The following is a 26,584-nucleotide window of genomic DNA, read 5'->3' as shown; positions in this document are numbered from 1 at the left end:
AGCATGTTCCGTGAATCATCGACGCGCACGGTATCGCGCTGGAATGCCTTACCGCGACGATTCTCATTGACAAGCCTCGCCAGTACCGCGAATATGAATCACGGATTACGTTTGGCGCGTTCTTTGACTCGCCGATAGGTTAGCATGCGCGCCTCGCCGCAGAAGTTGCACCACGAAGTTTACTCGAGTTCGGGTGCCCAAGATGGCCGCGATGACAGATACGTCGAGCTGTCAACCGAATGCGGGATACGCCTAAATTCTCAGCGTCCAACGTCGCGCGGCTTTTACATATTATTCCGATAGAATGAATACGACACGTTCGCGCAGTGGTGCGAAAGGCGGAGGATCCGCGGGGGACAAATGATTCCCACCGACGCGTATCTTATCTCGGCTCATACGTATGCTACGTTTTGTGTTCGGCCTGCTTTTTTCACGAAGGTTGACCCGTTCGTCTGGAACAAGGACTCGCTAACAAGGGGAACGATTAAGGCTCTCGCGTCGTGCTGCCCGCGTACATAGATCCGTCGGCGTAACTTTTATCTGATGAATGTTACTTAATCCAGGGGCTCTGCCATCTCTTGTCACTCGTTGCACGTATATTCCGTTCGCACGCCTGTGTGCGTATAGTCAGCTACTGCCACTGCCCGCTCCGTTCCTGGCATCAACTGGTGTCCACTTGTCGCAGACAAAATATCTTGATATTCATGCGCTAGAAAGTTTCCACCGTCGCTAGAGGTAGGGGAGAAAATGGAGGCGATCGTAGAATACAACTACGAAGCACAAGAGCCCGACGAGCTGACTTTGAAGAAAGGGGACGTTATCACGGAGATTAAAGTGACGTTAGGCGGGTGGTGGGAAGGCACCTTGCGGGACAAACGTGGCATGTTCCCTGATAATTTTGTCAAGGTAGTTCTTTCAATCCCTTCGAAAATAAAGTGTTCTTCGCAGTGTCGAGTTGCGTTCGCTTTTATTGTGCAGTGGATACAGGAATTTGATATTTAAGAACGATATTATTTCAGGTGATTGATTCGATGTCGAGCGGAACTGTTGGTAGTACGGGGAGCGGAGGGAGCGAAGGAGTCAACAGTGCGAAATCCGAAGATGCTCCCTTGAAAAATGGGGGATCCAGGAAGCGATTTTGCAAAGTGCTTTTTAAGTACGAACCGTGTTACGAGGACGAGTTACCTTTGATACCTCAAGATTCTATAGAGTTTTTGGGAGAAGTGGAAGAAGGATGGTGGAGAGGTAGAGTTAAAAACAGAGTCGGCGTTTTCCCGTCGAACTTTGTCTCGCCTCCGGTTTACGAGGAGCCTGATAAACCTAAAGAGCAAGATAGAAAAGAAATATGTAAAGTACTTTTCCCTTACGACGCCGTCAACGAAGACGAGCTGACTCTGACCGAAGGAGAAGTAATAACGCTTCTTTCTAAGGATGCCCCTGACAAGGTGCAATATATGTAAATGATTAATGTTGAATAATTAATTGTTTACTTGCGTACCAGACTCAACCAGAAATTACCTATGTGAAATGAATGTCGACCAATTTTTAGGGCTGGTGGGTAGGGGAGCTGAAAGGTCGAGTGGGTTTATTCCCCGACAATTTCGTTGAGATAGTAAGCGTCGCGACGGACCACCAGGATCACGAACAGAGACACGAAGCGACTACGAAATCAATTACGAAGCTTTCTCAGCAGGTGAAGAAGAACGAGAAAGCGCACATCAGGAAGAGTTTAGATATACGGAATGTACATGCAGGTACTTATTTATATTAAGGGGACCTTCCGGTCTTAAAGTTGATTTTTTGTTCATTTCATTTTTCGAATGTTCAACCGTTTTGGAATACGTGTTTAAAAGGATTTGTTGAGATTCGTAAAATTCCTGAAGTTATAGGCATTTGAGTAACGGCAAATGCACGGGCAACAACCGGCCACTCGGCGCCCAAGTAAAAGGACAATGTTAAGTCGCAGAGGGGATTAGTGACCTACGAGCCTACAGCGTATGCTATACACCGTTGGAAAGATCTCGCCATGGCGAATTGATTGATACGATTTTTAACTTCGAAATCAGGTGGATCACCTCGAAAAATGGCCTCAAAGTTCGAGATTTTGCGGTTTTGAACAAAAGAAAGTAGTAAAATACCATTTGGCCCGAGGGACCTCGGGTAGGCACCTGAGGGAAAACCAAGGGATGCAAGCGATACTCTAGCAGGTAGGGGCGGCAAATGTGCCCCACGACATTAATTTCAGGGCCGTGATGGGCCTGCGTTTGCCCTATGGGCCACTAATCCATTGGAGATTTTATACTGGGTATCATAGGAAAGGGGCCCATAGGGCAAACGTCATGAGGCACATTTGCCGCCCAGCAAATCGGTTTTTCCTCAGGTGCCTACCCGAGGTCTGTCGGGCCGAATGGGATTTTACTACCGGTTTCTTTTGTTCAAAACCACAAAGTCTCGAACTTTGAGGGCATTTTACGAGGTGATCCTATCTGATTTCAAAAGTAAAAATTGTATCAATCGATTCGTCTTGGCGAAATCTTTCCAACGGTGTATGGCATACGCTGTAAACTCGCAGGTCACTAATCCCCTCTGCGACTTAACTTTGTCCTTTAAAAGTGTTTTTCTCGAAACAGTGTTCTCAAAACGGTGGGACCTGTATTTGCAAAAGTTATTATTCGATTCGACTCCAACTTTTTTTATTTTGAAGTATATACTTCTGGCTAGGGGTGATACCAGAAAAAATACAAAAATAGAAAATTTATAATTTTCAAAGGCGTTGAAAGGACGAAAAATATAGGAGAAAAGTGATTTCAAACTTCAAGTGCCGTTATTTTCTAAAAAAAATGTTATTTTTGTAATTTTTTGCTGATATCCCCCGTAGCCAGAAATATATTCTTCAAAATAAAAAATGTTTCAGTCGAATCGCATAATAACTTTTGGAGATACAGGTCTCACTGATTTGGATCAATTTTTTTACGCCTTGACTTTAACCACTCTCCAGTGCCGTCTGCAATGATTAATTATAAAACAAAAAATATATTTCTATAATTTAAGACATCCTTAGTACAATGCTAAAAGTCCCATTAAAATATCTGTAGTAGTTTTCCTTTAATTAATTCCTAAAAATCGCCTATTTTGGGGGGGGGGGTCTAGACCGGAAGGTCACCTTAAGGGGGTATACCCGTTTGAACCCTCGGAAGATGTGTACATTTTGTGGATTTTTTTACAAGTCAACGGCTTGATGAAGATTTCCCGGTTTTTTTTACTATTTTTGCATAGTATTATGAACTACTTAAAAAAAAGTTTCAGTTAAAAAACTATTGTTTTTCGGAAGTTATGCATACATATCCGAAAGTCTCTCGACTTTAGACGGCTAAACGGTGGGCCTGAAAGCAGCTGTATGTCGTGTCTGAGATCAAAAACAATAAAATCTTCTTATAAAGTATGTCAATAGCTATCGTCCAACGGGACTGATTTTGAAAATTTTGGAAAATAAAGAAATGGTGAGAGATCAAAGGTAAAGTTACATTTTTCTGAGAGAAAAGGCCACCTTCTTTCTTTATAAATAATAAATGGGGAATCGGATTAAAAAAAGCCCTCGTTGGCCGATGTGGAATCTTATTACGATCCTGCAAGCAAAATTGGAAGTGAATTGGTTGCACGTAGCGCGAGATTTTAGGCCCACTGTTTAGCCGTCTAAAATGTAGAGACTTTCGGACATATATGCATAGTGTTTCTTCTCAAGAATTCTTTCTCGACAATTTCTGGAGAAATTTTAAAATTTGCTTATTTCTGATTTCTCGAGAAACTTAAGTCTAGGAAATCGCGACAGAATAAACACATCTACAATTTACAATAAGTCTTATTAGTAACATTAGAACCTATATGAATTACAATAGAAAATCTCAGTAGAGAAGATTCGACATTATTTACTGGTGAAGGTGCTCTTAAATTCTTATTTAACAATTTAGAAAAATTGTATACCTACTGAATTAAGTAATGAGTTTCTTATCGCTATAAAAGAAAAAATATCGAAAAGAAGAGACAAAATTATTGTATCCCTTACAAATTTTTTGCATATGTAATCCAGAATCTCTTCAAAAAGATTCGAAAGACGCGTTTTTTCATTTAATATCCAAACCAGATATGTATAAAACGGCAAAACAAATTCTAAGTAGCTAGACTTCTCGGAAAATATAACAGTAATAGAAAATACTGAAAAACTTACGGATCTTCAAAATGAAGAATTACCATTAAGAAAACGATTAGAGTTAGCAATCGCAGAGAGCCTCCAAGAATTTAGTATAAACCAAGAAAAATATAAATTCCGGACTTTAACACAGGAATTTCATATTTTTCAGTCCACTGGAAGAAGAACACTCAATTTAACATAACTTTTGCATGTGCTACATATGATGAACCCAACATCCACTCAAAACGAAAGATATTTTTCTACAGCTGCAAATTTTATCACAAGAAAAAGAAATGAAATAGATTAAAAATCTACTTTAAAACAAAAAAGTAATGTTTCGCTTTGCACAAATTTTGTATTAAATAAAAATCAATTATATTTAATATCTGTTTTTTCCTTTATACAAGTTTTGTGCAAATTGGACAAGAATGAACAATTAGTTAAAGATAAATCAACATTATTCCAAAAATAGAAATTTTATAATATTTTTTTTTCAATTTCTCGAGAATTCTCAAGAAGTATGATCTAATTTCTTATTTCTCGAGAAAGAATAAAATATCGTGAAATCAGAAACACAGTATGCATAACTTCCGAAAAACAATAGTTTTTTAAGTGAAACTTTTTTTTTTAAGTAGTTCATAATACTATGTAAAGATAGTAAAGAAACGGGAAATCTTCATCAAGCCGTTGAATTGTAAAAAAATCCACAAAATGTACACATTTTCCGAGGATTCAAACGGATATACTCCCTTAACATCGTGTGAAGCGAAAATAGATATAAAGTCGGGGACAAAAATAAGTGGACAGGTACTGGAAGTAGGTATCAATGAAATTTAATCGAACTGGTACTAGTCTTATTAACTTAAGGTTTATTTATTATATATCCTGACAGTACGTAGACTATTTAGTGAATAATTGAAATTCATGTTTACATTTTTGTGCGGACAAGCCATATTTAACGAACTAGTAAGCTATTTGGCGAGAGGCAAAAATAAGTGGACACTTGTTTACGATATTATTGTGAAGCAAGAAATGTACACAATCAGGCGCAGGTCACGCTTACACGCAGTGGTCCGAAACAAGCTTTTCAGTACAAATTCAGCCTTTGTAAAAGTAAGATCATTTATGAAAGAATTTCAGAATGTCAAGAAGAGAGGAAATTTCATATCAAATTTGCGAATTAATAGTTTCGACCTGTCGTAATAAATTGTGTGACTGTGAAGTACAATATATCTAAAAGTGCAGTAGAAAAAATTTATAAAAAGTATCTACTACATAATACTATTGAAAATTTAAGAGGTCGTGGACGCTAACGCTGCACCACCGTACAAGAAGACGATCGCCGAATTGTTCGCAAATGTCGACAAGATCCAACGACCCCATCGTGAAATATTGCAGAAACAGTGGGATTAAACATTTCAACCAAAACAATAAAACGAAGATTGCACGAAGCTGGATTACAACATCGCAAGCAGGGGTTTAAAACAGTTATGATATCGGTTTCGCTTCTTTAAGCAGTTATGAAGAACCGATATTCTGGATAACTGTTATAAGGAACCAAAATTTCTGACTATATCGATTTCGGTTGAGGTTCTAGAACCGTTATTTTGTCGGTTCTATATCGGTTCTCAGTGGCGGATTTGACAGGGCGGCTGATGAGCAGTTGCCGCCTGGGCCCCGGCCCAGAAGGCCCCCAGGGCCCTATCTCCAAAAAAAATTATGATTAGGTATAGGTATCCAAACACTACATTTTGTTTCGTAGTACTGCACTTGGCCCGTTTTCAGTAAACTAGCTCTTTATTTTCCCGAAAAATGGGCCCCTCAGAACGTTTGCCACCTGGGCCTTTTTCCTTAAATCCGCCACTGTCGGTTCTATATCGGTTCTAAAACGGTTCTGGAGTCGGTTCATTTCGGTTCGTAAATTGATTCTTATATTGTTCCTACGAAATTGTTGTTTTAACTCTCCGATGGCTGTACATGGATTTATTTGGTCAACACAATTTCAACGCAGACGTCTATTCTTGCTTTAGCCATCATCTCAGTAGCGTATCTACATCAATGTTTTGATGCGTATCTGTTTATTACTCCGTGGCGGAATCCGCTTGACTGTGAAAGTGTGAAAGCTTGCGTTTGTGTCAAAGTCATCATGTGGTGCGAATGGGGACGAATGCTCCTATACAATGTATAGGTAATTTGCTCCGCACGCGTAGCGCGGATGCTCCGCTGAACTCCGAAACGGGCCTAACGTAAACAATTTTTAGCTTAAGCCAATCATCGCGAGTTGAGATGTTTGGAGAAGCTCTTGGACAAAAGAAACCCAGCACGGCCATCCGAGAGTTGAAACAGTGCGATAAAATAGAAACATCATTTCTGATTAAATTGTAGATTATTGAATTTCTTAGAAATATTTCTTCAAAATAAATTCTTAATATACAGTAATCTGCAAGCGTAATATCTACTTATGTAAGAAAATCCGATGGACGCATATTCGAATGGCGCCCCAGAACCGCGGCCTACCACTTGGAAGCCCAAATACACTGGCTGCGATCGTTTTCGCGGGTGAACTTCGGGGAAACCCAGGCCTAACGGGAGCGTCGTGGGATGGACGCTATGCCTTAGCCGCCAGGACGCGGCCACTCTTGTATGGTCTTTGGGACACACTGGTCGCTACTTCGGAAGCCCTCCGCGTTCTTTTGTACGATTTGCCTTACTTTTGTGAACTATAATATAGTCAGATATCGATAGTATACTTCAATATTATACAGTATAATATACAGTATATTTCAATTCCTGTAAAATTGATGCCAGAATCAATTCCAGAACCGATGTAGAACCGTTTTAGAACCGATGTAGAACCGATGTAGAACCGATGTAGAACCGATGTAGAACCGTTTTAGAACCGATGTAGAACCGATGTAGAACCGTTTTAGAACCGATGTAGAACCGTTTTAGAACCGATGTAGAACCGTTTTAGAACCGATGTAGAACCGATAAAACCGACATAATATCGGTTCTGTAGAACCGTAACCGAAATCGATATAGTCAGAAATTTCGGTTCCTTATAACAGTTATTCAGAATATCGGTTCTTTATAACTGTTTCAGTCAGAACCGATACATAATTGTTCGAAACAGTTATTTTCGGAACCGTTTCAATCCCTGGTCGCAAGGCTAGACATAAGCCGCATATTAGTACAATAAATATAAAAAAAAACGTTCAGGTTTTGCTAAAAGATATGTGAATACGCCACTATCATTCTGGAAAAATATAATATGGAGTGATGAAAGTAAATTCGAGTTGTGGCAACTGAAAAAGAAGCAGCAAGTCTGGAGAAACATAAATGAAACGTATAAGAAACCGTTTATCACCCCAACGGTTAAATTTGGGGGGATGCTTCTCTTGGCATGGGATTGGTATGTTAGCACAAATTGACGGAATCATGAATGCAGATAAGTATATTGATGTACTAAATGGAAATTTAGAAGAGGCTGTATTAAAAGTGGGTCTGATCGGAGCATTTGTTTTCCAACAAGACAATGACCCCAAACACACTGCCAAGGAAACTAAAATTTTTTTTAAGGATTCCAAAATTAAATTGCTTGAATGCCCGGCACAGAGCCCCGACTTGAATCCTACAGAGAATTTATGGAGTTTACTGGACGCGAAAGTCCCATTGGATAAGCGAAATAACAAAATACCAAGTATTAATTTTATTATGCATTTCATTTATTACTTATTTTATTATGTGTCCACTTATTTTTGTCTCTCGCCAAATAGCTTACTATTTCGTTAAATATGGCTTGTCCACACAAAAATGTAAACATGAATTTCAATTATTCACTAAATAATCTATGTATTGTAAGGATATAGAAGAAATAAAACTTAAATTTATAAGACTAGTATTAGTTCGATTATGGGATCAGTCCACTGTGACGGTTTGAAAAATTAAGCTATTTTTAAAGATTTTTTTTCTCCTTAGATACAACGTATAATGCAATAAATCTTTTTGGTATTTATTAAGCTACTCTTATATTATACAAAAAAAAATTAAAAGAATTTTTTTAATTTGTTTTAAAACTTAAAACGCAATTATCTCAAAACAACATTTTTTCAACTGGTGCAGGTGATTGCAGAGAAACTATTTGACCAATCAGTTTGAAATTTTTACACGTCATTCAGAACATCAGTGGCTATGGCCGAGATCACGGAAACCTTTTTGGATTAACCATTTCATACTTTTTACAAGGCAAAATGATTGAAAAATTCACCGTATTTCGATACTCAAACTTCAAACCTTCGCCATTTTGTTAATCTTTTATCAGTAAAAATAATCCTTGTTCCAGCGATAACCACACTCATAGTGATTACAACGCACTTTGAATTTTTTGTTTCAAATGCGTAGTTCTCCCGGAGTCACTTACACCAGCACTGCATCGCTTTCTCAAGGCGCTCACATCAGTGGGATATATATTTAAAAAAAACTGTTAAAAATTTAAAATATATTTTTTTTCATACTGTCAATAAGTGTATTAATAAGTAGACAAAACATTATTTACGTTGGACATTCCGTTTACTCAAAAATAAATCCTAAAAAATGACAATTTTTCACGACTTCACAGTGGACTGACCCTTTCAATTTCATTGATACCTACTTTCAGTACCTGTCCACTTATTTTTGTCCCCGACTGTAAATAGTTGACCGAAACCATGTTATAACTTATCGAGCTATTTTTTAAATCTAGAATCAGCTAAGAAAACCGTACCACCGTCAGCAGTTTCTTCAACGCCAACATCTCCAGGAGTTGGAGGAAGTAGTGGAGATAGGAAACCTGTGGGTGCACATTCGATCATGTCGAATTTAAAACGTCTCGTAGGTGATGTCGGAACCAATAATGGTAATGGAACTACTAATCTAGCTTTGGGTGAAGAGTTAGATGGGGTAGAACGAGGAGAAGGAGCACCGCTTTCGCACTTAACAGCTTCTCGAGCTAAAGCACCCCAGCGACGTCGACCTTCTTCGCAACGTTTACGACGTCACAATGCAGGGCCAACAATCGCGGCCACAACCGCAACACCTGTTAGTGTTCATGGCACTATGTTTGTTAATTAACTATAACGGTTAACCCTTAATTGGTATCCTGAGGTCGATCATGACTCCAAGCACGCAAAGTTCGCTGTCAAATTTTCGGTTGTCTAAGTTTGTAAACTGAATTTCTAATTAATTTTATAATAATAGTATAACTTTCTACGTTTCTATTATTTTATACATTACTTAAGAACAAAATGTTCATAGAGGTTGATCTAGAAAATTCTGTCCTTTTTTATTCGGGGTCCGCCACGTCCCCAGTATACCAGTCGCGTTTGCCAAAAACAGTATACCAGTTAAGGGTTAAGGAAACATTTAAATTTACTGTACGATGCTAAAAACATTTACTCATGCCCATCATATTTGTTCGCTTCCAATAGGAAGATAACTTAGCGAATGGAAATGCTGACACTACGTTGGAACAGTTACGCGAAGAAGAGTCTGAAGGATTGGCTGCGAAAGCAAGGAGAAAAGCACCTTGGGTAATTATATTTAATCTGTGTATAGAGCTTGCAGCAGAGTTGGGCATTAGTCGAATAAATTTTTATTCGAATGAACTCGAATAAAAAATTCGAATAAAGTCTTCACTTTATTCGAGAATAACGAATAAATTTTTAGTTGTTATTCGTTATTCGAAGGACCGCCGTGAGCGTAAGCGACACGAATAAGCGGGAGCCGTGGGGGGTATCATGAGGCAAGGGGAACACTTTTCGAGTGTACACTAGGCGCCAGAATCGGCTTCCCTTCGGAAATTTGGCAACGTTGCATGTCACTAGAACCGCTGAGTTATGCCTAGTGACATGCAACGTTGCCAAATTTCCGGAGGGAAGCCGTTTTGACGTCTAGTGTACCTATTCGAGCCGAAGCGGCTTATTCGTGACGCTTAGTCGCCACGGCGGTCCTTCGAATAACGAATAACGACTAAAAATTTAGTCGACTAAAAATTTATTCGTTATTCTCGAAAACTTCACTGTATTCGAAATTATTATTCGAGGGTTAGTCGAAGAACAATTTAGTCGAATAATGCCTAACTCTGGTTTGCAGTGACAAATAGCGTCTATTGAAAGCGGAGGATTATTACAGTTACCTGGTCATTTAATGTACATTATGATAAACTACTAATTTGTAGGTACAAGAATTAAAGTTGAATCAACTGGAAAGGAGGAAAATAGTATCAATGGATCGTATTGATAAGCCTGAAATCAAGAAAGAACGCAATTCCTCGTGGTAAAATTATACTAAATATATTTTCTTTTAAGTACAAATAATTTTGCGATCATTTTTTAAAAATGAAATTACTTTTATTAGTGATTTCATGCTGATTTTTTGAAAAAATACAAAATATTACTTTAATTGTAATCCAGGATTACAACGCCAATGAGTGTCGCGGAATCTATTAACAAAATAGAAGTTGAGAGCGAAGAAAATAAACCAAAAGAGAAAAGTCAGAAAGCTGATACAAATCCGCACCTCGAGCAAAGTTCAAGTACTCCGGGAACACCTGCTTACGTACCATATGCTCTCTATAATGAGCTGTTAGAAAGAGTAAGTATATCAACAGTAACACTATAGTATACTAAAATAGTAGCTCCAAGTGTTTCAGTGATCTACAGGCCCGGCGCGTGGTGTTTTTCTTGTGTGTCCGATAAATGTTTAGCGCCATTCCAAAATAATTTTTTTTCGATTAATTTGTGAGTAGATCGAAAAATCGTGTCTTACTTTCAATATATTGCCGCTGCCGGTCCCAGCTCGCGGCAATATATCCAGAGAAAACTGTATAAATCATATTTGTAGCATTATAGCATGTCATTCATTTATAATTTAAAAATTGATCTTATATTTTTTTTATATCTTTTAGGCGCTTTTTCTCTCGTGGCGCCTATGTGCATCGCGCACTCTGCACACGCAACCAGCCGGGTCTGGTGATCTATGACTAATGCGTAGTAAATACTACGGAACAAAATTGTTTAGCTTTTTGGAGATGAATTCATACTTTACACATTATATTCCATTCGCACTGATTTACAATTTAATAGTTTACTTTTTTAAAACGATTAGAGCCTTGTCCAATCCACCTTACAATTGCAATTCGCTCCGAGCACTTTTAGTGCACGAAATACTTGTAAACAGTTTAGAGTCATTCCACGCGAACTCGGACAGATTTCAGAGTAAATTTTCGTAGATTGTTGAAATTTGAATATTCTGTAGTCTTTAGTGATATTTAAACGTACCTCAAAGGATTTTTCGAAATTTTGAAAAATGTCGATTTTACAGCTGTTTGAAGTTAAGTGCTAACTTTTTTTCAATACGTTGTAGCTATGGACGTAGTAAACGGATGGAGATGAGCTTTACGGTGCTTATAGAGAAGACATTGAAGTTTTAAGAAAAAATTATTTGTTTAAAAAAAAAAATTGAACCATTTTTGTGCAATTATTTTAAACAAATGCAGGTTTTTAACATCGGGCGCGATTTTAAAAATTTGAAAAAGGAGAATATTGTTCTATCCTTCCCCTTGATGGACAAATTTTCAAAAATATGGACATTTCAAAATTGGCCTTGTAAAAATTGCCGAAAGTTGACGCTGCGTCGCCCAGCACTGGCTCGACTGGTCGCAGCGATCAAGCGGCTATACCTGTACCTGATATTCTTATACAGGATTCTCGAAAATGGTAAGTATTTGAAAAAAAACTGAAGCAGGAAAACGCTTACTGTTTTTTATATCCAACATAATACGGTATCTCAATTTTTGGTGTTCGCAATATTTTTCTTGAAACGAGGGTGACTTTTAAATGGAATGTTATATATTTGATTACCCAATATGAAAGCGGCTGTCAAGGCAAATTCAACCATATGTTGCACTATGACCTTCAAGGCCACACAAGGTCAGGAATGAAGTAAATATATTGAACTATCTATCTAGTAGATTGAGTTTCTTCCTTTCATTCCTAATCTTGTGTGGCCTTGAAGATCATAGTGTACCATATGGTTGAATTTGTCTTGACAGTCGCTTTCATATTGGGTAATCAAAAATATAGCATTCCATTTAAAAAACTGAAACTCACCCTCGTTTCAAGGAAAATATTGCGAACACCAAAAATTGAGATACCGTATTGTATTATGTTGGATATAAAAAACAGTAAGAGTTTTCTTCCTTCAGTTTTTTTTTCAAATACTTACCATTTTCACACGGCCCGACCAGTCGACCTTTCGGCAATTTTTACAGGGCCAATTTTAAAATGTCCATATTTTTTAAAATTTGACCATCAAGGGGAAGGATAGAACTATATTCTCCTTTTTTTCAGATTTTTAAAATCGCGCCCGATGTTAAAAACCTGCATTTGTTTAAAATAATTGCACCAAAATGGTTCAATTTTTTTTTTAAACTGAAATAATGTTTTCTTAAAACTTCAATGTCTTCTCTATAAGCACCATGAAGCTCATCTCCATCCGTTTACTACTTCCATAGCTATAATGTATTGAAAAAAAGTTAGCACTTAACTTCAAACAGCTGTAAAATCGACATTTTTTCAAAATTTCGAAAAATCCTTTGAGGTACGTTTAAATATCACTAAAGAATACAACATATTCAAGTTTCAGTAATCTACCAAAACTTACTCCGAAATCTGTCCGAGTTCGTATGGAATGTCCCTTTAGCAATGATTAACAAAAATTACTGGAAACAGATTGTCGCATTAGAAGAGAAACAAGCTGTGTTACAACAAACAATGGGACAGCTTCAGGAACAACTCGTACTTCGGCCTTCGATCAACAGTCCAACAAATTAATGGATACCAGCGCATAAATTCTGCAGTATGTTTTTTACGCATAATATTATTATCTTGGTTTCTCTTTTCATTGTAAATGAAAGAGTTAGCTTCTAATAGCTGTATCATTCTTTTATTCTGTTCATTTTACTAGCGCCATTTATAAGTTGTTTCGCCAACATCGTAACAGTATTGTCTAATTTGATTAACAACGAAACATTCCATATATTATTTATTACATATAAAAGTATTCCTCTAATTTGCAATAAGTCATATGATTTCACTGTAACTGCCTGACTTCATTATTACTTGGAGATTTCTGCCAGTAGAGTCCACAAATTTTAGTGGGCTCTACTATTTCTGTTAACAAAAATTCGTATTCTTGTTTCGATACATATAATCGGATTAAAACCAAATAATACGTTTACTTAATTGATACCTGGCATATACGTATGCATGGGTAATTATTTTAAAGCATTTCCAATATTTGTGAAAGAAAAGAAATTGACGTATCGTCCATCAGGATATCAATGTCTCCTTAAACTATCTTTTGAAACTATAAGAATGTATTTGTGCTTAAATCGTTAAATGAATGAAGATTATATAATTTGTTTTTCCTTTTGTTAAAGAGCTGCCTCGCAATTACGTCGTTCGTAAGTTTATTAAATAATTCAGGTGCCAATATATTTAATTACCCTTGCATTATTTAATAACCAAACAAAAAAAAACAAACACTAAAAGCCTTTAGTTTTAATTAGTAGCACTTTAAGAAATTATTGAATATATTTAAACCGGATTAGATTAAACACATTGAAATTATTTCCCGATCAATTCTGAAAACATTTATTTCCCTTCATATGTAACTTAATACGGTGCTATACGATGAAATAGTTGTGATATATTGTGTTACAGAGTGTAGTATAATTAAATGAGGCAGCTAACTATGATTAACGATTTTTATCCTGACTAAAATTAGTAACAATATAGTGGCAAAATGTGTTGAAGCTCGCTTTAGAAACCATATATGTATTAATAACTTTGTTCCATATAATCACCAAACTGTTACATATTTCAAATCTTTTTATTTTTTTAAAGAAACAAAATTTTAATTAAGTACGATGAAATGAAGCGGTTAGAGATATATGAGATAAATACAAGCGATACAATATTTAATTTTTTATATCAGTATTTGATGACGTATACTTAATGCTTTACCTAAAAATAAAAGCAGACTTAAAGGTTTCCTTCAATCGTAATCATATTATTTCAGACTACATCCTAGTTATACGCAAGTGTGTAAATAAAGCACTATCATAATTTGCAAATTTACGCTAATGCATATATCACCTTAAAAAATTCTAGTCTGAAAGAAACAGATTACAGTGATTATAGGATTGAAGTGCCAGGGCCAATGAAACTAACACTGTCACTATGAATCGTCATTGTTAACAAATACATCCTTCAAAACGTAATGATGTGCTTTCGCTATAAGTGTGATTTTATTAGAGACAATCATGTTCTACGAACATGTTCTCCTTTGTCAAATTCTATAAGGTAATAAATCCAGCTTCTTCAGTTGCAATACATTCGATATATTCCTTTCGTTTCACTTAAGTGAAAATCGTACATCATTATATTTTGAAAGATATCTGATGTAATATATAGTGTAGGATGTTAGTATTGTATAAACTTTTTACACATTTCAGCTGGGTGTAGCTTACTTAAATGGGGTATAAATAAATACATATAGTTAGGCGGGGTACAACTAATTATCAGATACAAGTATTTCGTTTGCATTCGAGGAAACAGACATGCCAGGAAACGTTAAAATTTGGCAGCTTTAGAATTACACACATCGTTGCTTTTTTTTACTAAATTTGTATTTTCCTTATAGTCGTCTGTCACCAATACTAATTCTATATAGGAGCACACGTAAGATTTGCGAGCATACAAAATTGATATACATTGTCACTTACAATGAAGAAAATTTGAAGTTTTGTCGCGAGTACGAGTTCTTTAAGGGATTTATTTGTAAATCAAAAATTTACCAAATTGTGTAAACATATATACGGGTTTTCTCGCGCGAAGGTGTACGTAGTTTAATTAAATGCAGTTGGGATCATTCTGAGCTTAAAAGTTTAAATAAGTGTCAGCCTAATCTTCCATGACTTTTCAAGAAAATGAGGGTATTCTTTATTTTTTACTTTTCGGCTTAAAATTATCTTCAAAGCACGTGGTTGCGCTATGTACACCCTGTTGTGGGCAGAATTGGGCATTATTCGAATAAATTCTTATTAGAAGATTATTCGAAGAATAAAATGAATAAATCTGTATTAGTGTATTTTACTTTAATAATAAATTTATTAATAAAAAGTTATTCGTTATTCTCGAATAAGAATGTATTGCAATAATGCCCAACTCTGGTTGTGGGACACCTTGTATTGTGTCATAATTATCAGTGTGTTATCAGTGCTCATAGAAAAATTCGACTGTTTCATAAGTACTGCTTAAAATTCAATAGCTCCTCTTTAACAATGCCATTTATGTAGCATCCGTCCCCAAGGTTAAAAGACAAGATTTGTTGCACAATTTGTGGTCCAAGTTAGGTTACGGTTTAGTGTACCATTCGGATATACACTTTTCTTAATACATTCAACTGGTGTTTAAAATATTAATTATACTTAAATAAAATTGCTCATAGATTTGTTTACAATATCTGTTATTGTATATATAATTTATATGTTCATGTATGACGTGGATATTGTGCTAATTTGTACATCTAATTTCCATCGATTATTATAAACGCAGCAAATAGACATAATGCAAAATAAATAATATTAAGTTAATAATTTCGTCAAGCTTAATTCCAACAGTTGTATGAATCTAAGCTAGCTTACGGAAAGGGTACTTCTAGAGTTTTGAGATTACGGTTTTTTAGGGAATGAGAGTATACATGGGGAACTTTGAAATACCTATCGATTTTCAGGAACGTTTTTCTAATTTTATATGCAATCACTTTTGCTTAAAAAACTGCAGCGCACTGACTATGTTTGAAAAAGGTCCAATAGTTAATACCAGTACATATAAAGCAAACTCATATTTAACATTTAATACCCGACAAAAATCCTTTTATACTTTTATACAACATCGTAACGGAAATGCTGTGATGTAAGATTTTTATGTAGAGATATGTTTATGAAAATCACCACTTCAATTTATGAACGTAATAATATAAATTTCGCCCATCCTTGCAGAATGATAATATGTGACAATAATAGTCCTAAGTAAAGCAGAAAAGCATTTCTAATTTTGTACATGCCATTAGTTGTCGATTATCACTTATGTATGATGATTTCCGTCGAGCATAGAATAACATTAACATTTAAAATACGGACAGACCATGCTGTCGCATGCCTACTCAAATTGTGAATTAATTACTTTACGACCGCTGCTTTCCTACAAACGTTGTCTTCCTTTAAAAACAAATGTTATAGGCTATACTTATTACATTAGTTGAAACAAAGCAACGACTCTTTAAGTGAAATAATAATGTGCGTGCCATTAACATGCATTTCCAAATAAATGAAAAACAAACTATTAAAGTTTGCAGCATATAAATACTCTACGTCTCGCTTTCAACTGTTTTACATTAGACTTTAAAAACGAATACTTCTCGCTACAGATATGTTATTAAAAATTATTTCTTTAAAAAATGCACGTTAATTGCTTCGAATCGATAGATGTAAAAGTTATGCATCCTTTAATGCGATAAAAGAATTGTGTTCCTTTTGTTTCTAATCTTCGTAATCTTTAGTTTCTTGTTTACGAATGTAAATTGTAGTTGGTAACTTTTGTACAAAACATTGTGGAGCATGTCGCTATATCTTTGCATCTCATTTTTGAGTTTTAGACTACTTACAAAGGAAGATCCCGAGCCCGAAAATTAAAAAAATTCTGAAACTTTGTGAATATGTAGGGAATGCCCTCCTGATTACAACGCAATTTTTTTTTGCTGTCCAAATTTACTCTAAGGGGGTGCAATCAACCCCTGAAAATTCAGCTATTTTGCGATTGTTGTGTTATAACTTGAGAACTGTGAGAGATAGAAAAAAAGTTTCAAGACAAAAGTTACTTCTTTTAATTAGATCTACCATTTGGTAAAAAAAATTATTTTACAGTTCACGAGTTATAACACAAAATCGGAAAATATCCGGACTTTCAGGGGTCAAATATACCCCCTTATAGCGAATTTGGGCAGCAAACAAAAATTGGCTTGCAATCAGGGGGAAATTCCCAACATATTCGCTAAGTTTCAGAATTTTTTGAATTTTCGGGTTCGGGATCTTCCCTTGCTAGCAATGTGACATAGACATTCCTATAATCTATGAAACGAAGAAATGCAGATGTTTCGTCGTTTTTATTTCTTGATGCACAGGAAAGTATAAACGAGAAATAAATGTTGTCTAACTATAGAATAGCAAGTGTATGCAGATTTAAAATACTTATCGATAGAAAATTTTAATATACCTACATGAGAGGTGGATTATTATTTGCATCGTATATACATATAGCTTGCATAATATTACGTGAAATGTCTTAAAAACTGGATAAGATTTTTATTTTACATTACGCTTTCATCAAATATTATTAAGCAATATTGACATAATCAAATTGTTGGTATAATGTATTCTTATTGAATCCTACTAAAATTTTTCAATGGAATATTAAGGCGGCTTAGCAGCTGATTCTTAGTTATTAAGCTATTACTTTAGGAAGCATGTAATAAACGATAAGAAATTCATTGGAAAGAGAACACGATTTTTAATGGTAGAATAATTCTAGTATTACATGTATATAATCTACAAAGAGTGAGAATTGTATTTTTCCTTTCTTATCAATCATCTATTCTGATTAACTGAAGTTTGTAAATAGTTTATTAGACTAAATCTTTTTCTCCTAATAACAAAAGATATTTGTAGTTACACATTAAACACCTGTATATAATTCGTATTTGTGTTTTTATTACATTAATTTATCCTTTTCATTCAAACAATAAGGTCTGTATTTTAACGACTACACAATACTGTTTACACTCCACCAGAGTTGAGCGTTATTCGAATTAAATTTTAACAAATAATCATCGACTAAAATGAAGTTATTCGGGAATGACGAATAAATTTTTATTTCGAATAAATTTTTAATTAGATAATAAAAATGTATTCGAATAATGCCCAAATCTGCACTCCGAATACACTTGCATTGAAACGTGAAAACGTACAAATAACTTAATAAATAATACAATGATTTTTTATTTTCATAAATCATTTACTTCCAATATTTTTTATAGACAGTACATCTTAATTTCAATTTTAAAATTCTTGTAATTTATATTAATTCATTTAAATTTCCTTGAATGCAGTACACAGTTTGCAATCCCGATTATATAAACATATTACTTATAGACTTATATATTGGCGAAACTTCGCATATAAAAGGCAATGCGCTATCACAAGACACAACTTTCCAAAAAGGGCCAGGTTTCGATTTGAATGGTTGCACGAGACTAACACATCCATGTGCGTGCGATGGTTGCCCTTCACCCCATGATCGATAATTAAAACACGAAAGCGGTTCATCTGAAAATGGTACAGTTCATTTCATTTGCCACGATTTCCTTTGAATACTGACAGTATAGTAGTACACATTAGTTAAGCATGTAAATATTTTACTAGAATTATAATAATTCTCAACGACCACGCACCGTAGTGCTACGATAAGATACTCCTGCATTTTGCATGTTTCACTAACTGGAAGATAACGAGCGATAAAAGTATATATCTTAAATACTGTTGCAAATATACATATTACGTTATTATGAAAATTTTAAAACGATAAATATATTTTATAACATTCAACTATAGACTCGTATCTATTTAAAGAGGGTGAGTTCAAAAATTCCATAAAATAGTCGACAGTGTTTATGTAAGTTTGTGATAATCCTTTCCCAAAAGAAATTCAAGTAATAATAAATCTGATTATTTATTTCAATCTACAATAAATTTTCAAAATTTTATTACAACCCTTTTGCTTCTCTCGCGTTCTATTAAGAGCCTGTTGTGTAATACGAAATTCAAACTACCAAGTACCAAATTCGTTTTTCCAACTGCTCTTATGGTCGCGGTTACTGAGTCCAACAAGCGTGGGAGTATTTTGCGAAATATACTTCGCAAGACCGTTGGTGCGCTCCTCGCTAATTATATGCGCGAGCGATGCATTGAATTTTTGGCAAGAAATTTGTGCTTGGCTGTAATTCAAGTTATTGCTCGAGAATATGAATACTCCCGTCCGAGGGATGCAGACCAGCGTGAAATTGGTGGTGCCTAAAATTTTATAGATCTATAATACATTCCATCGTGAAAATAAGATAATTGAAGAGTCCTTGTAGAAAACACTAACAAGGGATGATCTCTAGGACGATATTAGGTTTAGGAATTTATTCGTTGCAAAGTTATTATATTAAAAAAACTCCGAAATTTTTACCAACTATACTCACAAGGGAAGGATCCCGAACCCGAAATTCAAAAAATTCTGAAACTTTCTGAACATATAGGGGATTTCTTCCTGATTACAACGCGATTTTTCTTTGCTGTCCAAATTTACTTTAAGGGGATGAAATCAACCCCTGAAAATTCAGCTATTTTGCGATTGTTGTGTTATAACTTGAGAACTGTAAGAAATAGAAAAAAAGTTTCAAGACAAAACTTACTTCTTTTAATTAGATCTATTATTTGATAATAAAAAAATATTTTACAGTTCACGAGTTATAACAGAAAATCGGGAAATAGCCGGATTACCAGGGGTCAATTGCACCCCCTTAGGGTGAATTTGAGCAGCAAATAAAAATTGCGTTGTAATCAGGAGGAAATTCCCTACATATTCACAAAGTTTCAGAATGTTTTGAATTTCCGGGTTCAGGATCTTCCCTTGTAAGTGCCATAATAAAAAAAAAATATCAAAAAATGTTCTACGTCCCAATGGTAATACTATAGTATAGAATTTGATTTTTGGCACTTGTAGTGTTTCCCACAAGGACTCTTCAATTATCATAACTCCTTGACAACTTCTCTAGAATATCCAATGTGATTAAATAACACAAGAAATATTTTAGTTTAAATTGAAAATCTGGTTACTGTTATACATTCTTCATCTTCAAGAACCAGTAATGTTTCAAGGTCTTCAACACTTTCAACGTATGAAGAGAGTTCCAACGGTTTCAGGCTTCGAATTATATTCAAGCTATGCAATTCAAAATATTGTACTTGATAGCCCACCGCAAATGGAGGTAAGAACATGAATAAAAAATAAATACGTTCATCGCGACGTCCATTGTTTTAACGCACGTGTCTTACCATTCCCAGTAGCAATGTATCCGGGATAGATGCTGTAGTATTTGTAATTCCTATCTCGCACAAGAGTAGTGAAATTATGGATTTCAGGACATTGAAGAGCCTGGCACATATTCCTCGACGTTTCGGCATTTCTACTTCTGACGTTAAGGTCCCACTCTAGGATATTTAATACAAGAAAATCTTCGTGGCATCGACACAGGTAAACGTTGGGTTGTTCGGAAAGCTCGCAGCTTCTTCAACAGATTAGGGACTGCTGCTGAAGAAGGTGCTACTCTGAAGAGGGTTATTTCTTAACCCTTAACTGGTATTCTGGGGTCGCTCGTGACCCCAAACACCCAAAGTTCGATGTACAATTTTCGGTTGTCTAAGTTGGTAAACTGAATTTCTAATTAATTTTAAAATAATAGTTTAACTTTCTACGCTTCTATTATTTTCTACATTACCTAAGAAGAAAATATTCGTAGTGGTTGCTCTAGTGTCGACTTTACAAATTTCTATGCCCTTTTTTATTTGGGGTCTGCCACGACTCCAGTATACCAGTCACGTTTGCCAAAAACAGTATACCAGTTAAGGGTTAAGGGGTTATGCCTACCTGCAAGGTCTGAAAACACAAGTATTTTCGAGATTTTTTTTAAAACACTCGAATAATTTTTTTTTAATAAACCTTTGTGTATTCGAAAGTGTACATGTTAAACTACTTGTGGTAATTTTTCCGATGGAAAATATACATAAATAATAAAAAAATATTAGCGATCTCTCAGCAGCAATTTTTTTGTCAGTAGTTTGCGGTGAACATTCTAATTCTGACCTGGTTCGTCTGAAATAAAAAATTCGCGGGAATTTAGTTAGTATATTGGATTATCTTGTCCTTAATCGTTTATTATCCCAAGATATTAATTTGCTACAGAATGGCAACTTCTCATAGCAAAAGTATCGATTTTCACCACAGAATCGCGCTCATGTTTCATCATTTTCCATCTGTAAAACAACAACTATCCAACGGAAATGAAAAACCCACGATTAAGGACAAGCTAATCTAATATACTGACTAAATTTGGTCGAATTTTTTATTTCTGATGAAAAAAAGTGCTGTCGGGAGATCGCTTGTAATTCCATTATTTATTTAGTTACCGCATTGCAAAAAAAACTACAAGAACTTTAAAATATATACTTTCGAATATACTACCGTTAATTTAAAAAAAAGTCTTCAAATTGAAGAAAAAAAAATCCCGAAAATATCTGCGTTTTCAGACCTTGCAGGTAGGCGCAACCCCTTAAGCAGGGCGCCCCATTTTAATCTGCCCAGGTAAATATCTTGAAAAGTATGAATGATACGGGATAATGCTTGAGACGAGAGTTGCAGGAAATAGGAATCGAGGGGGACATACCAAGCTTAAATTTCTTTGACCTAGCGATGACATTGAAAAGCCTTGTGAGGGTCGCATTCAAATTCTGAAATGGGAACCTGTATTTTTTACTTCATATTCTTATAGCTGACATCGAAATGATTTCAAAACACTGCCTGGGTCTTTGGACGTCAGCTACAAAAATACGAAATAAAAAATACAGGTTCCCATTTAGAAATTTAAATGTGACCTTCACAAGCCTTTTCAATGTCAGCGCAAGGTCAAACAAATACCAGCGTGGTATGCCCCCCTCGAATCCTATTTCCTACAGCTCTCATCTGAAACATTTTTTCGTGTCGTTAATATTTTTCGAGATATTTACCTGGGGAGATGGGGGAAATGGCACACCCTGTATATACATTATTAAATAAAGTGCTAATTGTGTAAAATTAGCACTACTTCAGGTTCACTCTGTATTCGACGGAACTGGATATAATTACATAACACTGTATTATGCAATAATGTATACATATATGTGGGAGTGCGAAGACTGTTCGATTGACAAAGTATGTTTGGGCCTGAGCGATTGGGATCGAGAGCGGATGTTTATAGTAGGATATCGAATGCGTCAGGGGTGTGAGGTTTGAATGGTTTCGTCGAATGCATGCGGAGAGTTTGGGTGACCCGAGTGCGTGTCAAGAGTGTGTGTGTTGTAAGTGTGAATCTCGGGGAGCGCAAGACAAGAATGGATGAAGTCAGTCCTGCAGAGTCCGTCGAACGAGAGGCATCATCGCCTGAACCTATTCTTTACAATAAATAAGCCTTTTTTACTTTTCCACGAGTGTGCAGTTTACTCCTGCCCTGATCACCTAACATCCCTACATATATAACAAATAATCATCTTCCAATTCCATCAAATTCAGCGTAGAGCCTTCTTCGGTACAAGCAAAAACATTCCCTCTGAATTTTCCACCAATTTCTCTACGAATATTCCAAACGATTAAATATTAAAAACATTAGACTTTCACCTTACCGAAAGGGTCAGTTTCTAAGCCATAGTTAAACGCCAGAGCTTTCTTGGCCAGCGCGAACGCTTTACACTCGTTCAGGTTTCGGACTGTCCTTCTCGAAAGTATTAACTGGGTCGACCGGGCGTTAGATCTGACGAGTTTGTATTGTGGTAATTGCCGTGAATTGATCTGGCAACAACGGTCGCACGAAATTAAGCCTGCGGCTAAGCAGGATATCAAGGGTACTAAGGCTGCTGTAGCTCCATTCATCTTCAACCCCTTGCGGACGACGAGCTCACACGCGTGCGACCTGTGCGCCCAACGCCTATCGGCGTTTGGTGAGTACTGCGAGCAAATGATACTGGAGGATTCCCGCACGGGACGTACGCCAAGCGTTTCAACTTCCGTCCGCAAAGAGTTGAGCCAACAAAGCGATCTGGTCGATTGCTTACTCAAATATGCGCGGCTCGTGGATGCATTAACCACGACTACCCGACTGTGATTAAGTATAGAGATGCCATTCAGTGTTGGGCAAAGCTAATTAACTTGTTCGCTAATTTGACACGCGCTGCGATCTGCATTGAACTCGTGCAGCTGGCAGGTATTGAACTTTAACGAAGGGGGATAACTATACCTGGAAAACCTGTGCATAGTTTGTTCACTTTTCAACAACGTAGATTTATGTAACATCTAACGTGTGGATTCAAGGTCCTGCATAGCGTCGTGATTCTCCAGATAAACGCTGAGTGTGAAATATGTACGCCAGTTAGTAATTTCAGCCATTCGGTAGACTTTTCGTTATCAATCTCACCAAATATTATTTATTTTATATAACACCCTTAATGTATAATTTTGTACGGTTAGACAGATAGACAGCCATCTGGACTTGTAACGTTCAGTAACTGTTTCTTATAGGTTTTCCTGCGCTGAAAACGAATCCGTAAACCGTCTGTCGCCATCGCCCTCAATTTTTGAGGAATTTGATTTTGCAAAACAAATGCACATTTTCAACTTTGAACGTCTTTTGTGTCGAAACGGTAATACTTATTCGGTTGCTTGTTGCATCCAATTATTCTATGAACCCTACCGAATACAACGGTATAAGTTGTTAGTGCATTAAGAACATTTAAATATGTTTAAACAATGATCAAAGGGAAAAGAACACCCGACATGCATCCCTTTTTGCAGATATCTTTCAATTTATTTCCAAAAGTAAGGGTTTAGGAGAAAAACTGACTACTCCACGCGATGCAGCAGACATTTTTCCTTTGGAAAGCATCAACGGACGTGGTAAGTGACGTTTTGTTTTCAATACAGAAGCGAAATAGTTTGGCAAAATGTGCGGCGCCGACAGTGGTAGTCAGGCGCGTTAAGGGGACTAGGCAATTGAAAAATCGATGTTTTTATTGCATTTTAAGAAAGTACTATCGTTTCTGAATAAAATGTCGCTTGGTTTATAGTAAAATTCGCAAAATTGTAGATTTGGCGGCTAAAAACGTCAAGCGACAACCTATAGCGCCGCCTTTGCCCAGAAACTTTAAACGCGTTTTTCTCGAATATTTTTTTCTCTTCATTTGTACCTGATTGTGAACGAATAGAGGTTCAGATCGACTTGGAAAAAATTACAGGACGTGCAAAACATGTGCCATTTGCGGGCAAACCTCTGATGTGGTCCGTAAAAATTCGAGATTTTTAGAAAAAAATTAAGAAGTCACCGGATTTTAGTAGCGCACAAACAAGAACGTATTTTTCTCGAAAAAATCGCCGTTTTTCATCCACCAATCGCATAATTTTTATTCAACTTTTGTTTTTATAGGTTCGCCCGGAAACTATGATTCCAGCAAACAAGAATCACACCTTTGGAATCGGATTACGTCACATTTTAAGACCGATATTAAGGCAAAACAACGGAAAAACGTTTAATTGTTTAACCGTCTGCAGCGCCATTTTTAAAGCACATATATATTTCTTACCAATTTGTTTCCAATCTGTATGTGTAGTAATAAACATTGGGTAAAAGGATACATCTGGATTTGCTTTCATTTTTTTACAAATAAATAAAGGACAGAGTCTCTTTCTCACTAAAAACGACTGCCTAGTCCCCTTAAAGGCGGGATCTCCTACCCGCGATTGGTCGCAGCGACTGGTCGCAGTATACTGGTGCAATGGGAAAGCATGTATCTGTTCTCCTACAAGCGACTGCGATCGTCGGGTTTACGCCAGACGTAGGAGCCTGACGCGAGTCTGTTTGAGTAACAGCGTAGGCTACTCGAGAGACAACACAATGCGATGAGGGTCTGTTGCCCATTATACCTAGTCGCAGGCTGGGCACCGCGACCACCGGGAGCAGCCTAGCGACCAGTCGCACTGCGACCCATTGCCACAGTGTGACAGAATCCCAAGAAATAAGGAAAGAAGTCAGAATTCAAAAGATATGGGAGTATGTATTTTTATGTTACCTGTAGACTACTAATATGAGCACCTAAAAGCGGTAAAAATATCATGACGTCTAGTTCTAATCTGTGTGCAAACAAAAGCGCGCGCTGACGTATTCAGATGTGAGAGAAGGTGGGCCATTGGGAGGATAGAATATTTTTAGCTACAATTTTTTCTATAATTTTTAAAACCTTTATTTCTGGCTCCTTTTTGGGTTTTTACTTTTTTTAGGAGCACATATCTAGAGACGCGGTAGCGTCTCGACGCCAAGTACAGGAAAGAAAGTACAGGAAAGACACCCTGTATATGTCGACTGTCGCTACCGCTATCATTTACTCGTCGCCGGGCTATTCCAACCTAACCTGAAACTTATTTCATTAATATCTCATCACGCCTGCAATATTTCCTAAATTTAAAGGCATTTTTCTTATGTAAAGCGCATATAAGCTTTCGAATAAGACCAATTTCAATAAAATCGGTCCGCGCATTACTGAGATATGGTAATATCGTCCCATGGATCTGTCAGAAACGGTAAGATTTTTCTTCTGATTCTTCCGAAAAAATTGTTCTTTTCCTTCGTCTTCTTCAAGAAATTTTTCGTCAAACATAATACGTATACACGTTACACGCACACCTTCAGCCAAAACGGAACTAACACACGTTTCGTTCGTCAATCGCTATCTTCGCTATGCAATCTACTCCAAATTTTCACAACTTACCGTCAAGTTATAACCAAGTTATAAACCTGTTTTTACAAATAAATAAATTTCTTTTTAATTTAAATGATAAAAACCAATTTAAACCAATTCCACCAATCCAATTGTCTTGAAGCTTTACAGGCGTGCGTAGTTTGGATGACAGTACAATATATTTTAAAAAAAAAATAACCCCGAGAGGATGAAAAAAATATCCAGTCATCAATCAATAATATAATAATAATTTATAATATTGAAAATTATGTGAAGTCATTCTCTATGTAAATTATCTTTGTAAAAACAAGTGAGATCTCCATAAAAAATTTCAGAAAAGTAAAAAAATTACGCCAAGTACACGAAAGCAAATAAATCACAAAAAATAGAAGATAATAATAATTATATAATAAAAAAAGATGTGAAATCAAATTTTTATTCAAATTACTTGGCGCTGCGTCCCGAATTGGTGCCGCTAAACTGAATAAATATGTATAAATTGCATTAATTAATCTTTTTCTTTCTTTCTTTCTTGTGTGTGCGTGCGCATATGCTACGTATGAAATTAGAATTAAATATATGTAGAATAAATCTGACTGCGTTTCTAATATGTATATGTATATGTTTATGTATTTTAGATTGTAAGGGAGTTATTG

At 36.0% G+C, this 26,584-nt stretch overlaps 2 protein-coding genes across 4 annotated transcripts; one reads left to right on the top strand and one right to left on the bottom strand.

Moving 5' to 3' along the window:
* Nucleotides 1-18,638, top strand: LOC143370078 (uncharacterized). Of its 3 annotated transcripts, none has more exons than XM_076814912.1 (9): nt 1-906; nt 1,020-1,445; nt 1,550-1,754; nt 8,931-9,265; nt 9,655-9,756; nt 10,404-10,501; nt 10,639-10,819; nt 12,958-13,084; nt 18,501-18,638. In XM_076814912.1, exons 1-8 carry the CDS (start codon nt 748-750, stop codon nt 13,057-13,059), a joined length of 1,608 nt encoding a protein of 535 aa, XP_076671027.1. In that variant the 5' UTR covers nt 1-747; the 3' UTR covers nt 13,060-13,084; nt 18,501-18,638. The 3 variants fall into 3 exon arrangements, with proteins under 3 accessions (XP_076671027.1, XP_076670938.1, XP_076670847.1); XM_076814823.1 differs by lacking the exon at nt 18,501-18,638 and adding an exon at nt 13,193-17,842; XM_076814732.1 differs by lacking the exon at nt 18,501-18,638 and having other exon boundaries at nt 2-906; nt 12,958-17,842.
* Nucleotides 17,955-25,135, bottom strand: LOC143372917 (uncharacterized). Its single transcript, XM_076819600.1, has 4 exons — nt 22,827-25,135; nt 20,448-20,603; nt 19,185-19,418; nt 17,955-18,674 (listed from the first exon to the last, which is right to left on the bottom strand). The coding sequence occupies exons 1-4, from the start codon at nt 23,071-23,073 to the stop codon at nt 18,478-18,480; spliced, it is 834 nt and encodes a 277-aa protein (XP_076675715.1). The 5' UTR covers nt 23,074-25,135; the 3' UTR covers nt 17,955-18,477.
* Between the last annotated feature and the right edge of the window lie 1,449 nt (nt 25,136-26,584).

Source organism: Andrena cerasifolii, chromosome 1, assembly GCF_050908995.1.
Source record: "Andrena cerasifolii isolate SP2316 chromosome 1, iyAndCera1_principal, whole genome shotgun sequence".
Taxonomy (NCBI): Eukaryota; Metazoa; Arthropoda; class Insecta; order Hymenoptera; family Andrenidae; genus Andrena; species Andrena cerasifolii.
This window is presented reverse-complemented; position numbering and strand designations above follow the sequence as displayed.